Consider the following 18,976-nt stretch of genomic DNA (forward strand, 5'->3'; position numbering starts at 1 on the left):
GCTAACAAAATCATAGGTGGACACTTAATGTCAAGTGATCTGAAAAAGTAATCTGCATAAAATACCTTATTTTAATAAGAGTAGAAAAATCAGAAATTAACCTTTTTTTTAAATCAAAAATAAGGACAATATAGAAATAACTGATGGTCACAGTAGCTTAATGTAGATACCCTTTTCAAGCTCGGAGGCACTCTAAATTCTTTGGATTTAAGAAGCAAAAAGACTAACTCAAAGTTTCTAAAATCTGAACTACAAAAGAAAAATATTTTTGAGAGACATTTAACATAATAGTCTTTATTTTTTTCCTTTGAGTCTTCTCTAAAAGGATATGACATGCCTGAGCTAAAAGATGATTTCTTTTTCAGAGAGCAAGCAACTTATTTCTGTTTTATATCTATGTATGTACAAAAACAAGGGAAAATGCCAGTGGGAGTCCATAAAATTGTACTGTGAGGTCAAGTGATATAAAGATATAGTTTGGATCTAGTTGCTGTTTAATAGCTTTGTGACCGTAGTCTAATTGCTTAACCTTTCTGAAATTTACTTATATAACTCAGGTGATGAAGACCTGCCTTGAGGGTTATTAAAAAGAAATCATATAGTGTTAGTTTTCCCTTCAACTTTCCTCTTGGACCTATTTATGGTTAATTAAGTTGTAATAACACTTTTTTTCAGTCTTGGAAAAATTTATCACCGCATATATATTTTTTAAAGTTTGAAAATGGTATTGAACAAAGTCTCTTAATGCCTCTTGAATACAGAGTTTTAACTCCAAAAGTTTAGGCTCAGTTATGTATTGTTCTTTACCTAAAAAAGACATTTTATACTGGGCATATCTTAAAATTAAGTTTTGGGTCCTTTTTTGTAGTAGACAAACATCCACAGCTGATCACTACATATAGATGTCCACAATTTATACATTATTGCATACATCAAGATGGGGAAACAAAGGAGGGGAAACACCTACATGCATTCCTGTACTCTTCCTGAATGTCTTTGAATAAGAGTTTATTAAACTTTTAGATCATCAACTATTATAGTTTTAATTACCCAGAGGTTTGAGGAATTGGCCATTATGTTTTTTAAGGCAAATCTAAAATTTAATTTAATCTACATTATAAATAAGGTAACTGAAGTAGAAAAAAATATTTTTTTTGTTTGCATGCAACAGGTATTTTTTACGGTGTTTACTGTTTTCCAAGGAAATGGGCTAGACATTAGGGCTACAGCAGTAGGTAAATCAGACCAGTGTGGGCTCTCCATTTGAGAAGCTTTCAGCTCAGTGGGAGAGACGATATTGAAAATGTTATTCCAGCTTTGAATGATGTTATGAAGGAGAAGCACAAAGAAAGGTGACCCATCTGAGCGGGTCATGTTATCTAAGTTAAATGAAAATGATCACTACATTTGTGTTAATTATATCGAAGTTGAAGTGTGTAATGTGTTGTTAATAGATGTCATTGTATAGATGCTGTTTTAAATACATGTAATTCCGTCCTAAACAAAACAAAAGGAAAACTCAGTAATCAAGTTATGATATTAAAAAGAAAAAAGAGTTTGATGTAATTTCTGTCTCCCTGAGCTGTTAGGTATGCCCAATTATTTTGGTCATGCCTTGTAATAACTAATAAAGTAATCCTTTATTGTGTAGCTTTTATAGATATAAGAAATCAGTTGGCTCAGCTTTTTGTTATTGTTGTTACTTCTGTAGGAATTTCAGTGAACATTATCACTCCTTTTGTAAAGCAGTGCATCACCTAGCAACTATTGACTGCATTTTCTCCCTCACCAAGGTCGCTAAGCAAGGAGAATACTGCAGGTAATATATTTTTTTATTTTCCTCCTTTTTCAAAGCTTTAGATCAGGTGGCATTATTAAATTAAATCTAGTGGTTTTATTATGAAATATTAAAATTACTCAAATGTGTGGGGTTCTTGGAAAAACATATAGCTTAATTTAAAATTTTGCAAATTCCTTTTTTGCTTGCTCTATCACTAAATACAATGAAAGAAGATGTTTATTTTATCTCTAGAGGTGAATTTTTTATATTTCAATTTTTGACTTTATGTGGGTGACTTTTCATAAAGTTTGAGCAATCCTTTCATTTGTTGGCTTTGACTTGAACACTTTTCAATATGTTTAACTTTATAATTATGAAAACTTGGTTAGGTAAGAAAGAACTGGGGAGAAGGGAACGTATTCTGTAATCTTTTCTGTTCTTCTTGTTAAGAGCCCAACTTCATTCCATTACTCTTTGAACATTTCAACGTAGTATGCCTATTCTTCTTCCTAAAGGGTCTTAATATCAAATAGACCTAACTTTAAATCTTAACTCTAATTTTTGGACAAGTTGCTTGTCTTCCCAAAACCTCAGTTTTATACTTAGGAAAAGTTAAGATAACATTTAACTCACCAACTTGTTAGGACTAAAAAGAAAATATAAGTGAAATTGCTTAGCATTTTTGTTTTGGTGTTCATATTTTCCTTCGTATCTTGCTTTCCTCTCAAGTTTGTGCTGAATATCTTTTTCAATCTTAAATGTCCTCAGTTCCCAGCCTGGTACCCAGAAGATAATGAATGCTAAAAAAACAAACTTTGTTTAAGCATATGGCATTTATGTACTTGTGCAACCAGAATTGCAAGAATTTACTCTGCCAGTTATGAGCCTTAAATATATTTAGTTTGCTGTTGTTTCATTTTATTTTGTTGTACATTTATGTGTTGAGTTTCCCTCCAGTGTCAGACATAACAGTTTAGTTTAAAATAGTTTGTGTTTTCATTATTGTCCAATTTCTTTTCACATCAGAGGAGTTGAAATATATGTAGATTTGCCTGACTGGTTAACTATAAGTATTTAAGAAGGTGTAGTAAGTGAGACAATAGTTATATCCTATTTACCAACTATAAAAATTAGCTATATAAATTTACTGTAGTTGAATCTAGTTCTGGAAGACTAAGAATCTGCCTTCAGTTGACTTGATTGCTCCTGTAGGTATTTGCAATCCTGTTAAGGGTTCTTTCTGGGTACACAAGGTTTGTGAAGCAAACTTTTCCTAATGAGTTCTGTTACTGAGTTAAGCAGAGGATTGGCTACAGCCTGTGCATTTAGTGTGTGTTCAGATAAAAGTCTTCCATTAAAAAAGATTTGTGCTTAGTTAACCCCTTCTTGTATTTCTTTAAGTGGCCTTGGTCATTTGCTGGGGCTGCTGCCTCTAGTGATAACGGCAGCACATGTATATGGGTATATAGTTTGCTCCATTACACAAAATTGATATTTTCATATCTATCTGTATATATGTATATCTGTATTTACACATTTACCTACCTAGACATTGCACATAATGTATCATTTAAAATAATACATAATTTTCAATGTGGCATAGAGATTAGAAGCTGGCTTTAAAGTCAGAAGACCTGGTTCTAACCCATTCTCTGTCATGTAACCTTATTTAAATCTCAGCTATCCATATATAATATGTAAAACTGTGAAAAGTAAAGTCATGAATAATTGGTATATTGGATAAATCTTCAAGTTTTAGGAATTCTTTTATTGAAATGTAGTTTTAGCAAAAACTGTCTGAAGAGTGAAAATATATATCTCACTATATGATTAATCCCTAGGCTCATCAGGGATTTTAAAAACATTTTTAAAGCATGTGCTCTGCAAGTTTGGTCCTTGGTTTTCAGTTTGGGGCTTCTCCTTATTCAATGGCATCTTCCAGTCTATAATCTAGACATCCCTTGATTTGCATAAGTAAAATTTGTATCTCTCTTTAAGAATGCCCTTCAGACTATAGATTTTAGATCAGACAGACCTGGATTTGAATAATAACTTGGTTATTTAATAGCTCACCTGAAACAAGTTACTTAACCTCTCTGAACCTCAGTTTCTGCGTCAATAAAGAATGATGATAACTACCTCTCAGAGTTGTTGTGCAGATTAAATGAGATAAATATGAAACTTTTAAACTTAAAAGTAGCAGCTATTATTATTTACAGATGTTTTAACTACTTAAAAATCAGAAGGAATTAAGTATTATAAAAATTCTTTTCTCATCCTGAATAAAAATCCCCGAATTAAAGGATGTTAGTACTTTTTTCATACCCATATTAATTTACTTTGTTTTTTTTTACAAAAATAAATTTTTGTATCTGTCAGTTCTCAGTTTTGTCTCTTGTTACATTGAACACATTAAGCATAGTTATTAAAGTCAATGTGGGAAGGTTCAAATATCTGGAGTCCCTATGGGTCTGTTCCTGTTGTCTATTGTTTCTGCTGGCTTTCATTCATTTAGTTCTATTACTTTGAATGCCTGGTTATTTTTTATTATCTTCTGGGCATTGTATTTGCAAAATAATTTGTGGAAATAATTTTATGTTATGTTCATTCTGAAAGAGTTACGTTTGCTTTTGCAAGGCATCTCAGGACACTGATAGTCTGGGATTACCTTAATTCAGTTTCAGGGTTGAGATGATTCAAGGGTGAACTCCTGTTCTTACTTCAGATCAACTCTTCTATTGTTGTGCAACCCTTTGGTGTCCCAGTCTAGAACAAAGCTGTCTGAAGTACTCATCCTCAGCTATTCCCTCAGAGATCAGCAAACACCCATACTGGAAAACTGGACTACCCCACCCAGGCCTCTATCCCATCCCAGATCCTGACCTCATAATTCCTTGCTGTCTTGTTTGTTATCATATGTCTTCGAGCAAGGGCTTTCCATACTGTGTTCAACTTTTCTGTTTGTCCTAAGTTGGAGGTTTGATTTAAATCAAATAGTCTAACCATACCAACTTACCAATTTATTTTGCAGTGCTAGTGAATACTGATAAATTTGATTCTCTCAGAGATAACAATGCTAATGATAGCAGATACGTTGACCACTTATTTCTGTATCTATCAATAAGACAATTTTAAGAAATACTTCACATGCTAAAAAAATGCTAAATTAGGTGTCATGTATTTTATAGTAAAAACAATCCATCTGAAAAAAATTTAATTGAAAAATCATGCCATAGCTTTTAGTAAGGTTATCAATCTCCTTTTTTTTTTTTTTTGGCAAAAATAAAATTGAATGTTAAAAGGCATGATATAGGGAAATTCTGTCTAAAATGCATTTTCAACTAGTATTTCAATATCTAAAATTTACACATCTCTTAGATTTTCAGTTTGTTGAAAGACTTTAATGCCTTTGTGCTCTTAGAATTAGTTCACATTGATTAGTTGGCTTCATAATTGCAATATTCCTTTCTAAGCACTATTAAACATTTTCATTTTCATTTACTGTAATCTAAACCTTTAGGCAAAAGTTCTTATTCTAGGTCTTTATATCTAATTTATATTTTGGATATTATACTGTTTTACTAATATAGATCATGTTCTGTTTCTTTGGAAGAAGTTAAAAGAGAAAGATGCAATTTTTAAAATAATAAAATAAAATAAAATAAAATGAATAAATTTGTGTAAATTCAAATGTTTTGATTTTTTTCCAGTCAGCATCCAGAATTTCTTAGTTCTTTCTCCTTCACTGGCGAAAGATATCTTCAGCACAATTTTCATATTTTTCTTATAACTATATCCTAGTGTATCATCCCAGCTCTGTGAATTATCATTTGCATTTTACTCTGCCAGGAAATGTTTTGTCATTACAAAATTTTTGATAGTAACAGAATAAGTTAATGTAGTTTTTAGAACAGAACAAATCACTCAAGAGTCTGTTCTAAAGTGAAAACCTTCCTGTGAGTCATATCAATGTCATAAATATGACAGATTGATTTCATTTGGCAGAGCACCAAGGATTTTATTTTAAAATTTATATCACTTACATATGCTTTCATTTTTTTCTTTTATATTAAATTCATAACCCACCTAGAAAAGAATCCTATCTTTAAAATTAATATTCTAAAATCCAAAAACCATCCTTTTCCTGTAATTTTTAAAGTTTCAGATTTTTCACTCAGAATTTACTTTAGTCACTTTGAAAGATGTGAGTGTACATTCTTGGGGTTTTGTTAGAGAAAAATTTAAGTAGTATTTCTTAGTGTTACGAATAACTTCAGAAAAGTGTTTATATGTGAAAGTTATGGATCAAAGTACTTGAGGAGGTTATTGATGGGGTGTTATGGTGAAAATGGCCAAGAAACTAATGAAAAGATATTTCAACCTTAGTAATAAATGAATGCAAATTAAGCAATGAGATAACACTGTTCACCTATGAAGTTGTCAAAATTTAGAAAGTTTGATAATGCCAACTGTAGACGAGAGCATGAAAATATATATATATATATATTCTGCTGGTGGAACTGTAAATTGATATAGCAGCTCTTATGTAATAAAATAAAAAATATGCTTATCTTATAATCTAGAAATTCTTCTCCAGGAATTTACCCTACCTTAGAGGAACACTTGAGTATATTAATATGGAGAAGTATATAAGGTTTTCATTACAGCATTGTTTAAAACAATGAAAATTTGAATACAGTCCATGTATTATTTAGGGTTCTCTAGCAAAACAGAATCAACAGGCGGTATCTATAAATATAAGGTTTATAAAAGTGTCTCTCACAACCGTGGATATGCACGAGTCCAAATTCCATAGGGCAGGCAGCAAACTGGCAACTCCAATGAAGATGTTTGATGAACTCCTCAGGCAATGAACTGGCAACTTCAACGAACATGTTTGATGAACTCTTCAGTAAACAAACTGGCAACTTCGATGAACTCAGGAAACGCTTTGCTGGTCAGCCAAAGAAGAAGTGAAGGTCCTCTATCTGTCTCACTTAAAAGTCTTCAACTGATTGGGTTAAATCCAGCTGACTACATTCTCTCATTGTGGAAGACTGCACCCTTCATTGACGTCATCAGTCACAGCTGCAGCCAATTGACTGATAATTTACTAAACCAGCCTGTTGGTTTATTAACCAGCCACAAATGTCCTCACAGCAACGGTGAGGCCAGTGCTTGCTTGACCAGACACCTGGGTACCATCGTCTGGCCAAGTTGACACGAACCTAACCATCACAGTCCACCCTTTGTCAACTAGGCAGTTATATACATCACCTAAAACCATACTTTATCTCTAAGTAGAGAACAAAAACAGACATATATTTTGCCTAACAATACTCCGCTGTCCAGCGTACAACCGGAAATGCACTAAATCTCTCCAGAATAGGGAGCAAGTCCTTGGGTGACATTACTCTTAAAATTGATTTCCTTTAGCTTAAATACAGCAAAGTGAACAATACAGCTTATGTCATATGATAAGGGGATAAAACAGAGAAGAAAGCAAAGATATTTGCTTTACAGACAAATACAAACAAATACAAAATGAGGAAATATTCATGCCATCATAGTCCTCATTTCTGTAACTGGTCACGTGGCCACAGTTCATATTTATCACTACCTTCTTCCACTACCCATTCCATGTTCCCTTTACCCTGAGAAAGCACTTCAGCTGGCCATGGTTTTTTGCCTGGTGGGGTGACCCAAACCTTCATTCCTGAAGTTTCTTGGCCATTGGTAGTCCTGGCTGGATTAGGTTGTTGGAGTTTTTCTTTGACTTTAATCACAGGGCATGGTAGTACTAAGAGACACCCTAGAGGATCTCCTGTATTCCAGGAAAACTCTTTTGTGTAGTTGCAATGCTATTTTCCCCTTGATAGTCAGGATCAATCACCCCAGCCAGTATAGTGATCCCCTTCCTTCTCTGTTGATTCAGAGGCATGAGAAGCCCCAAGTGGCCAGGTGGCAGTCTTAACTTTCAGTTGAATGGAATTATTGTTGTGTTTCCTGGTGGAAGCACTCCTCCTTTTGGAACAAAGACTTGTAGACCAGCAGAGCTTAAGTTTTCAGGGACAGGAAGCAAAAATTTCCCTAGTGGATCACTAGGAGTGATAGTGAGTGGTGCCACTCCTGTTTCCACCCTTTGATTTCTGGACCCATGAATCCTGGCTATGGGAGAAACAGCACCATAGAGTGGACACTGATTCAGAGCATACACAGCCTCCTGGAGAACACTGCCCCAGCCCTGCAAGGTATTGCCACCTAGTTGGCGCCATAATTGAGTCTTCAACAGGCCATTCCACCGTTCTGTCAACCCAGCTGCCTCTGTATGATGGGGAACATGGTAAGACCAGGGAATTCCATGAGCATGTGCCCCTTCCCTCACTTTATTTGCTGTGAAGTGGGTTCCTTGGTCAGAAGCAATGCTGTGTGGACTACCATGATGGTGGATAAGGCATACTGTAAGTTCAAGATGGTAGCTTTGGCAGAAGCATTGCATGCAGGGAAGGCAAACCCGTATCTGGAGTATGTGTCTATTCCAGTAAGAACAAATCACTGCCCCTTCCATTATGGAGGTGGTCCAGTGTAATCAACCTGCCAACAGGTAGCAGGCTGATCACCCTGTGGAATGGTGCCATATCAGGGACTGAGAGTGGGTCTCTGCTGCTGGTAGATTGGGCACTCAGCAGTGGCTGTGGCCAGGTCACCCTTGGTGAATGGAAGTCTATGTTGCTGAGCCCATGCATAACCTCCATCCCTACCACCGTGACCACTTTGTTCATGAGCCCATTGGGCAATGACAGGAGTTTCTGGGGAAAGAGGCTGACTGGTATCCACCAAACAGGTCATTTTATCCCCTTGGCTATTAAAATCTGCTGAAGTCACCCTCTGGTGAGCATTCATATGGGACAAAAATATCTTCATGTTTCTTGCCCACTCAGAAAGGTCTATCCACATACCCCTTCCCCAGACTTCTCTGTCACCAGTCTTCTAATCATGTTCCTTTCAAGTCCCTGACCATCCAGCCAAACCATTAGCAACAGCCCATGAATCAGTATACAAACACACCTCTGGCCAGTTCTCTTGCCAAGCAAAGTGAACAACCAGGTACACTGCTCAAAGTTCTGCTCACTGGGAGGATTTCCCATCACTACTGTCCTTCAGGGACATCCCCAAAAGGGGCTACAGTGCTGCAGCTGTCCACTTTTGGGTGGTGCCTGCATATCATGCAGAATCATCTGTAAACCAGGCCTGAGTTTTCTCTTCCTCAGTCAAGTTGATTGTAAGGAACTCCCAAGATGCCATATCTGTGGGCTGGGAAAGAGAAGGTAAGGTGGAAGGAGTGGGGGCCATGGACATTTGGGCCACTTCCTCATGTAACTTACTTGTGCCATCAGGACCCGCTTGAGCTCTATCTCGTATATACCATTTCCATCTTATGACAGAGTACTGCTGTGCACGCCCAACTTTATGGCTTGGCGGGTTGGACAACACCCAGCTCATGATAGGTAACTCAGGTCTCATGGTAATTTGGTGGCCCATGGTCAAGCATTCTGTCTCTACTAAGGCTCAGTAGCAGGCCAACAGCTATTTCTCAAATGGAGAGTAGTTATGTGCAGATGATGGTAAAGCTTTACTCCAAAATCCTAAAGGCATGTGTTGTGATTCTCCTATAGGAGCTTGCCGAAGGCTCCAAACAGCATCTCTGTTTACCACTGACACTTCCAGCACCATTGAGTCAGCTGGATCATATGCTACAAGCGGTAGAGCAGCTTGCACAGCAGCATGGACCTGTTGCAGAGCCTCATCTTGTTCCAGTTCCCACTCAAAACCAGAAGCTTTTCTGGTCACTCAGTAAATGGGCCGGAGTAGCACACCCAAATGAGGAATATGTTGTCTTCAAAATCCAAAGAGGCCAACTAAGCATTGTGCCTCTTTTTTAGTCATAGGAGGGGCCAGATGCAACAGCGTATCCTTCACCTTAGAAGGGATATCTCGACATGCCCCACACCAGTGGACACCTAGAAATTTTACTGAGGTGGAAGGCCCCTGTATTTTTGTTAGATTTATCTCCCATCCTCTGCCATGCAAGTACCTTACCAAAAAATCTAGACTAGTTGCTACTTCTTGCTCACTAGGTCCAATCAACATGATATCATCAATATAATGGATGAGTGTGATGTCTTGTGGGAGGGAGAAACGATCAAGATCCCTGCAGACAATATTATGACATAGGGCTGGAGAGTTGATATAACCCTGAGGTAGTACAGTGAATGTAAACTGGTGGCCTTGCCAGCTGAATGCAAACTGTTTCTGGTGGTCCTCGTTGACAGCAATTGAGAAAAAAGCATTTGCCAGATCAATAGCTGCATACCAGGTACCAGGGGATATGTTGATTTGCTCAAGCAGTGATACCACATCTGGAACAGCAGCTGCAATTGGAGTCACCACCTGGTTAAGCTTACAGTAATACACTGTTATCCTCCAAGACCCATCTGTTTTCTGCACAGGCCAGATAGGAGTTGAATGGGGATATGGTGGGAATAACCACCCCTGCATCCTTCAAGTCCTGGATAAAGGATGAGTGGCATTAATCTCTGCATTCCCTCCAGGAATCTGGTATTGCCTCTGATTTACTATTTTGCTAGGCAGGGGCAGTTCTAGTGGCTTCCACTTGGCTTTTCCCACCGTAATAGCCCTCACTCCATGAGTCAGGGAACCAATGTAAGGATTCTGCCAGTTGCTGAGTATGTCTTTTCCAGTTATGCATTCCGGCACTGGGGAAATAACCACAGAATGGGTCCGGGGACCCACTGTACCCACTGTGAATCGGACCTGAGCTAAAACTCCATCGATCACCTGACCTCCATAAGCTCCAACTCTGACTGGTGGACCAGAGTGATGTTTTGGGTCTCCTGGAATGAATGTCACTTATGAACCAGTGTCTACTAATCCACAAAATATCTGATCATTTTCTTTTCCCCAATGCACAGTTACCCTGGTAAAAGGCCACAGGTCCCCCTGGGGAAGACTGGGAGGAAGACTAACAGTATACATTTTTGGCAGTGTAGCAGGGTCCTTCCCCAAGGGTACCTGGCCTTCCCCTCATTCAAGGGGCTCTGGATCTGTAAACTGTCTCAAGTCTGGGAAATGATAAAGGGGCCATGACGGTCTCTTTTTGTAATTCAAGGGAGACTTTTGTTCACTTGATCTAGAATCCTTCTACTTGTATAGTTCAAACAAGAAGTAAGTAGATTGCCCATCTGTTTTACCACTTGGTACTCCATGATCTACTAGCCAAGGCCATATGTCTCTGCAAGTCAGATTATTTTGATTGCTGCTTTGAGCCTGTTTTCCATTATGGTAGCCACGCCCACCTTGTCTGTGGCGATTAATTGCAGCCACTTGGCTACTGCCTACTCATTATCCGATTATCCCCATTGTGTTTGAGGATTCCAGCTCATTGACAGCAGTTCCTACGGTAATATCTGACCTACAGAGAAGGGCGACTACAGAGCTCTTCAGGGATGATGGAGCTAGTCTCACAAATTTATTCCTCACAGTCCTGGTAAAAGGTGTGTCTTCTGGACATTCCAGGCATGTGTGAGCAGGTCTTCCATGGTAAATCTACTCTAACATTCCAATCTCTCTAAGCCTTTGAAACCCCTCCTCTACATTATACCAGGGCAGTTCTGGCATTTCAACTTCCAGTAATGCCAGCCACCTTTTGATACATGTTTCGGCCAACCACCCAAACAAACTGTTAATGCCCTTTCTAACCCCTTGAGCTATAACACTGAATGCAGACTCTCTGCTTAGTGGTTCCATATGAGTAAATTTAGCCTGATCCAACCTTATATTCCTTCCACCATTATCCCACACCTTTAGTATCCATTCCCACACATATTCCCCTGGTTTCAGTCTGTATAAGTTGGAAAACTCATACAGTTCTTTTGGAGTATAGCTTACTTCCTCATGGGTCACAGTTTGTACCTCACCCTTTGGAGCCTGTTGGGACTTTAGTTATAAGTCTTGAAGCAAAGACTGGAGGTGGGGGTGGGTCATGAAATGAATTAGAGGTACCCCTCAAGCCATTTACCTCTGGACTTTCTGTTGCATTTTCATCTTGTAAAGCAGGATTAATCTCTCCAGACAGAGGAGTGAGGGCTGCTTCTTCAGGGGAGGTGATTACAGGATTAGCAGGCACTGAAGGGTTAATCTCTTTAGGTGGAGGTTGGATGGTAGGCTCCATAGGGCAGACTGGCGGTGGGGAAGCAGTTTCTTGAGAGCAGACTGGAGGTGGGGGGTGCTGTTTCCTCAGGGCAGACCACTACAGGTATAGCTAACAATGACTCAGCAGAATCCAGGGTTCCAGTGTCCTCACTGCCATTATTATCAATCCATATGTCCCCATCCCAAGTTTCAGGATCCCATTCTTTTCCAATCAGTGCCTTTACTTTAACAGCAGACACCCTGCGAGGTTGAGATTTTAGTTTACGTTGTAAATCTGCTACTTTCACAATGAGACTGTGCGTCTGGTTTTCAGAAATTTCAAGTCTGCAGCCATAGGAAGTAAGATTTTCTTTCAGGGCACACATAGAAACCTTTACATCTGTCATACGGCACCTGAGTTTCAAATTTGAAGCCTTAGCTCATCCCTTTCTCTTATAACCTTATCCATCATATCTAAGAGCAACGAGCCAACATCATTATACTTCTAACTCTGCAAAACTCTGTGAAGGTGTTGAAAACACTGTCACCCAGAGCCTTGCTTCTTACAAAAGTATGATTAGGAGAATCAAATGGTGCTATTTTGCGTATCTCCTTTGCCAACTCACATCATGGACTGTCAGTGCCCTTTTGATTATTGGAAATGGAGTCGTTAGTGCCTTTGAATCTAATCAGAGTAGAAAATAAATTGTAAAAGCCCATTTTAAGATTCTGTTTCTCAAGAACCACTCCCAGTAGCAAGTTGTATTAGTTAGGGTTCTCTAGCGAAACAGAATCAAGAAGAGGTATCTATAAATATAAGATTTATAGAAGTGTCTCATGCAACCATGGGTATGCACGAGTCCAAATTCTGTAGGGCAGGCAGCAAACTGGCAACTCCAATGAAGATGTTTGATGAACTCCTCAGGCAACGAACTGGCAACTTCGATGAACATGTTTGATGAACTCCTCAGGAAATGAACTAGCAACTTCGATGAACTCCTCAGGAAATACTTGGCTGGTCAGCCGAAGAAGAACTGAAAGTCCTCCATCTGTCTCACTTAAAAGTCTTCAATTGATTGGGTTAAATCCAGCCTGACTGCATTCTCTCATTGTGGAAGACACACCCTTTGTTGATGTCATCAGTCACAGCTGCAGCCAGTTGACTCGTGATTTAATAAACTAGCCTGTTGGTTTATTAACCAGCCACAAACATCCTCACAGCAGTGGTTAGGCCAGTGCCTGCTTAACCAGACACCTGCATACCATCACCTGGCCAAGTTGACACATGAACCCAACCATCACAGTCTAAGTGTCTAACAATGGGAAATGTTTAAATCAGGTATGCAGTAGCTTAAAAAGAATGATGTCCAGAATACATAAAAAACTTTTACAATGCCAACAAAAAGACAAACAACCCAATTAAAAAATGGGCATAGACATTTTTCCAAAGAAGAGTTACACATGGCCAATAAGTATATGAAAAGATGTTCAACATCATTAGCCATTAGGGAAATGCAAATCAAAACCACAGTGAGATACCATTTCACACCCACAAGGATGGCTATTATTTTTTAAAAAAGAAACAGAAAATAAGTGTTGGAGAGAATGCAGAAAAAGCGGAACTCTGGTGAATTCAAGTGCATTGTTGGGGGAATGTAAAATGGTGGTGTCACTGTGGAAAGCAATATGACAGACAGCTCCTCAAAACATTAACTATATAATTGTCATATGACCCGGCAGTCCCACTTCTTGGAAAAGAAGTCTCACTTCTTGAAAAGAAAATAAAAACAGGGTTTCAGACAGATAGATGTAGGGAGGGAGGGAGGAGGAATTTCACAGTTGATGGCTTAATCAGAAGAGAACTGCAAAGAGAAAAATAGTAGTGCTATAGACTCTAATGTTGATGGTGAAATTTCTCATAAACAGTATCTCAGATTATGAGTCATCAGATGACAATCCCTAGATGAATTTTCTCAATCTCAATAATTGATGCACAAATAATGTATTTCCTAGGAACAAAATGGAATATGATATTTTATCCAGTTAGTCATTCCTTAGGGAACCCTCAGCATGCAGTATTTGGTGACAAGAACTTGGATCATCCTGTTTTTCTGAGGGAACATGTGATTGTGTTCATTATCTGTTACGACGTGTATGGCTAAAATTTACCTGATAAAGTTCATAGATGGACAGATGCTGAAGGCAGGTGACTGGAAGGAAATAGATGATGGAGAAATGAAAGCATTCATTTGATTTATTATTTTAATTGGTGTTTATAAATCTGAAAATGAAAATATTTTTCATTATGAGGCAAGGAAGATGGCCATTCTCTCTTCAACAAAATTATGAGTTACAAAAGATTAAAAAAAAAAAATTCTTCCAGGACTGCATTTTTATCAATGGAAATGGCTGAAGAACCAGAAATAATAATAAACTAGAATCTGTTAGACATATATTGAAATCTGTAATCAGTATTTATAAAATGAATATTTTCCAGGTTCATACATCACAGCTGATGAACAGTTAGTTACATTTATAGTGTGGTACCCATTCCAGGTTATATATACCTTCAGAAAATTGAATAAAAATTAAGGATTTGCTCTGTTTAAGTTCTCATTAAAATTTGTCGTGAGGTTGTTTTCTTACTACCCCTTTATTCTCACTTCTGTAAATTTTCTTTTAAAAAACACTCATATATTATAAATAAATAAACAAATAAATAAAATAAAAGGGCCCATTAGACTCAAAGGGTAAGTGGTGAAATATTTTTTATGTGTACTGAGGGTTTTTTTGTTGGCTAAAAGAAACAAAATAAAGTTGCATATAATGCTGTTTGTTAAAACAAAATACAAATCAATACAATGGATACATAAATGAATGTATGGAAGAAGGTTGAAAGGATAGACACCAAACTGATCTCAGTGGTAACATCTGGGGATGAGACTGAGAGTCAGACAGTACTCGCAGGGGACTTTGATAAATAGGTAAAACTACAGGTAAAAATAGATAAATATAAGAGATTAAAAAATTTGGAAAAGACCAGTCAAAAAAGAAAAGTTATTTTGCATCAGAAAAATGAAAGATACCAAAGATCATAGAAAGATATTTCAGTTAAACAGAGTATGAAAATTTTACACCATTCTCTCTCCAAGTGCAATGCATAGTATTATTCATATTAATGTGATAATTAAATCTAGAACTAATTTTATATAATTTCTTTTATTATGGTTATTACTGAAAAGGATTTAAATAGCAGTAATCTGAGCTGCAATTTTTAGTCCAGAGTAAGACTCTACTAAAGTTTATATTTCAGTACACTATTATTATAACAATTGTTTTCCCAATTGTTGTTTTATAATTAAAATATGTTTTATACTAAAAGCCTTATTCTTGACATATATTCTTAAAGTGTATGTTCAAGGTTTTGTTGTCTGTCTTACAGACTGGCTACTGAAATTTTTCATATTATCTTAGATTATTTTTTAAGGCTATTTACATGCCTAGTAAATTAAACATGCTTCTTTTTGCAGACCAACTGTACAAGAAGAAAGGAAAATTATAATCAAAAATGGCCGACACCCTGTAATTGACATGTTGCTGGGAGAACAGGATCAATATGTTCCCAATAGTACCAATTTGTCAGTAAGTACCACATTATGCCACAAATAAGTAAAAGATGGTAGCATTGATCCCAAACTTTTAAGTACCAAATAACTGTTTTTATTATTTTTTACCCAAATTTTAACTTTGACTTTAAATAGACTAACCCTGAGCTATAGTTTTTGATCCCTCTTCAAGTGTGAAATTGGTGCACTTTCCAGTAAAAAATTATCCATGGATGGAAAGGTTTAGCAAATAATTAGTCGATTCACTGTTCTAGTTTGCTAATGCTGCCGGAATGCAAAACACCAGAAATGGACTGGCTTTATAAAGGGGCTTTATTTGGTTACACAGTTACAGTCATAAGGCCATAAAGTGTCCAAAGTAATGCATCAACAATCGGGTACCTTCACTGGAGGATGGCCAATGGTGTCCAGAAGACTTCTGTTAGCTGGGAAGGCATGTGGCTGGCGTCTGCTCCAAAGTTCTGGTTTCAAAATGGCTTTCTCCCAGGACGTTCCTCTCTAGGCTGCCGTTCCTCAAAAGTGTCACTCTTGGTTGCACTTGGGGTATTTGTCCTTTCTTAGCTTCTCCGGAGCAAGAGCCTGCTTTGAATGGCCATCTTCAAAATGTCTCTCATCTACAGCTCCTGTGCTTTCTTCAAAATGTCCCTCTTGGCTGTGGCAGCTTGCTCCTTCTGTCTGATCTTATGCAGTGCTCCAGTAATTTAATTCAGACCCACCCTGAATGGGCGGGCCAACACCTCCATGGAAATTATCCAATCAGAGTCATCGCCCACAGTTGGGTGGGGCGCAAAGAATTGCAATCTAATTAACACTGATAGGTCTGTCCACACAAGATTACATCAAAGATAATGGCGTTTGGGGGGACATAATACTTTCAAACTGGCACATTCACTATCCTAATATTTTAGGGTATTTAAAAGTATTTTACATTTATAAACGGTCAAATATGCTAATAGAGTTGGAATCATACTATGATTTGCAGATTCTTACTAATGTGTAGAGTTAACATGCTTTTTCCTGTGTTCCACTATTTTCAGATGTTCTGTGACAGAAGCACAGATACCTCAGCTGATTTCAGTGATAAGAATTTTCATCAGATGAGTTAGAGTTCCTTTATAGAACATTAGTGGTCCTAAGTACATATTCTTTCAAAATATACTTACTGAATGCCTTCTAAGCCTTGGGCAGCAAAGTAAGTGTTAAAGACAGATGGTGGTAAGTAAGATAGATATGTTCTCTGCCCTCACAGAGCTTGTAGTCCAGCACAGGAGACAGACAAGTGATTACAATATAATTTGGAAGTTCAGTGGTATAGGAAACCAGATGTCATGGAGCATGTAGCAGACTGACCTAACCCCTTATAAGGGGAGCTTCATGGGAGGTTTCCCAGGAATGTGATATTCACTAGGCACAAGCCAGGTCAGGGAAGGGGAGAATTCCAGGTAGAGCAACCAGCATGGCAGTGACTTGAAGTGAGACAGAGCAGGGTGAATTAAAGGAACTGAAAGATATTGAGTAAGGTTAGAGCATAGGGTGTAAAGAAAGAAGTGTTCAGAGATAAGGAAGAGCCCAGTTCACCTAGATGCCATAGTAAGAAATTTAGATTTTTTTCCTAAAGGATTAGGAATACTAGCAAGAAGGTGATTGAAGCTAGGGAGAAAAGTGAACTTGGAGCATGGGGTTGGTACATAGAGTAAAATAATCTGTGGTCAATTAGGTCAAAGAATTAATATTTAGGGAGTAGTTAAGTGAGAAGTTGTATCAGAAAATGAGATGTCTGGATTTAACTGAATTTAACTGTTCTGGATAATTGCAAGATCCCAGGAATGACCAAGGAAGTGGGTATTAGAAGTGGAGAAGGTTTTTGGAGATGAGATTATGGAACAGTTTTGGAAAGAGTCATCCGTATGAAGGTTGAAATCATCTAAGATGACAGCAAGACTTTAGTAGAGATGACAACAGTGATCCAGGTGTCAGGGATTCCAGAGAATGGGGACCAGCGATCTGAAGATTTGTAGATGAGCAGATGAGCGATCTGAAGATTTGTAGATGCCATGAGGATGAGCAGAAGTAGTTGGTCCCTAAGGAAGCAGGGAAGGAAAACCCTAAACCCTCAGGTGCTTGGAGTAGTATGTAACAGAAAGCTCGAACCTTCCGAGGGCTGCAGGGGTTGTAGCAGATGGCTAGGTTTCTGTTTAAGCCCGTCTTTTAGTTTCCTTGGGTGCTCAAGCAAACACCATGCCATAGGGAATTTAGTGGCTGCCAGTTTTGAGGCTAGGAAAATGTCCAAATCAAGGCAATGCTTTCTTCCCAAAGACTGACATCCTGGGGCTGGCTCCTAGTGATCCTTGGTCCTGGGCTCCTCTGTCACATAGCAGTGCACCTGGCAGCCTCTTCTGGCCATTCCCCTCTTTTTTGGGTCCCATTGGTGTTCAATTTCTGGCTGCTCTCTCTATGGTTTTCTCTATCTGTCTGAATTTCATTCCACTTATAAAGGACTTCAGTTGTAGAATTAAGACCCATCTTGATTGGGTTGGGCCACACCAGTTTAACTGAAGTAACCTCATGAAAAGGTCCTACCTTACAATGGGTTCACACCCAAAGGAATGGATTGAGTTTAAAAGTATGTTTTTCTGGGGTACATAGAACTCCAAACCACCATAGCTGGTGTCTAAAGGAAACATTAAGCAAGGAGGTTAGAAACATATAGGTACTAGAGGATTTTTCTGAGGGCAGTGAAAAGGACTGAGACATAGAGGAACAATTGAAGATTAGGTCAGAAAAAGGAAGCCCCAGAACAGCAGTGTATTCCATCTTGGGCTGTGAGCAAGGATGACAGAGATCTGGGATGCAGTGTGGGCTGGCCATAAGGGTGGTTAAGTTAAACACTCTGAATTACATCTAGTTTATTATTGCATTTCAATATCATATGAAGATGAGTTGGTATTATATAACCTGATACTCTATGTCTATAAACGTCTTAATTCTCATTAAGAAATTTGTATATTACTTAATTTATCAAATCAAGTTGATAAGTACTATTGCTTTGATTGTTTTTAAAGAGAAGACGTGAACTTAAGAAGTGCTTTTTCATTTCCCATAAAACCAGTGGGGTATGCCTTTTCCCAAGAAAGTAAGATAGTTTGAACATTTAGTAGCTTGATTTATATTTTGCTTATAAATCACTTAACCACCATTTCCTGTAACTATTCCCACCCCCCAGTATGCCCGCCAACTTGACCCCAAGTTGGGCTTGGCTTTTTTTTTGTTGCTATTTTTCTTTCTTTTCTTTCTTCTTTCTTTTGTTCAACCTATCACACTATTTAATAAAGCAAGCTTTCAGAAACTAAGCTAGCCT

General features: G+C 37.9%; 1 protein-coding gene across 2 annotated transcripts in view; it reads left to right on the forward strand.

Annotated features, from left to right (window-relative positions):
• The window catches only part of MSH3 (mutS homolog 3), a 291,930-nt gene that overhangs the window by 178,644 nt on the left and 94,310 nt on the right, over positions 1–18,976 (forward strand). For both annotated transcript variants that reach the window (XM_037801425.1, XM_037801426.1), the window contains exons 18-19: positions 1,712–1,819; positions 15,523–15,634. In XM_037801425.1, the coding sequence (XP_037657353.1) occupies positions 1,712–1,819; positions 15,523–15,634 (220 nt within the window). The remainder of the gene's footprint in view (positions 1–1,711; positions 1,820–15,522; positions 15,635–18,976) is intronic.

This window comes from Choloepus didactylus, chromosome 13, assembly GCF_015220235.1.
Source record: "Choloepus didactylus isolate mChoDid1 chromosome 13, mChoDid1.pri, whole genome shotgun sequence".
NCBI lineage: Eukaryota > Metazoa > Chordata > Mammalia > Pilosa > Megalonychidae > Choloepus > Choloepus didactylus.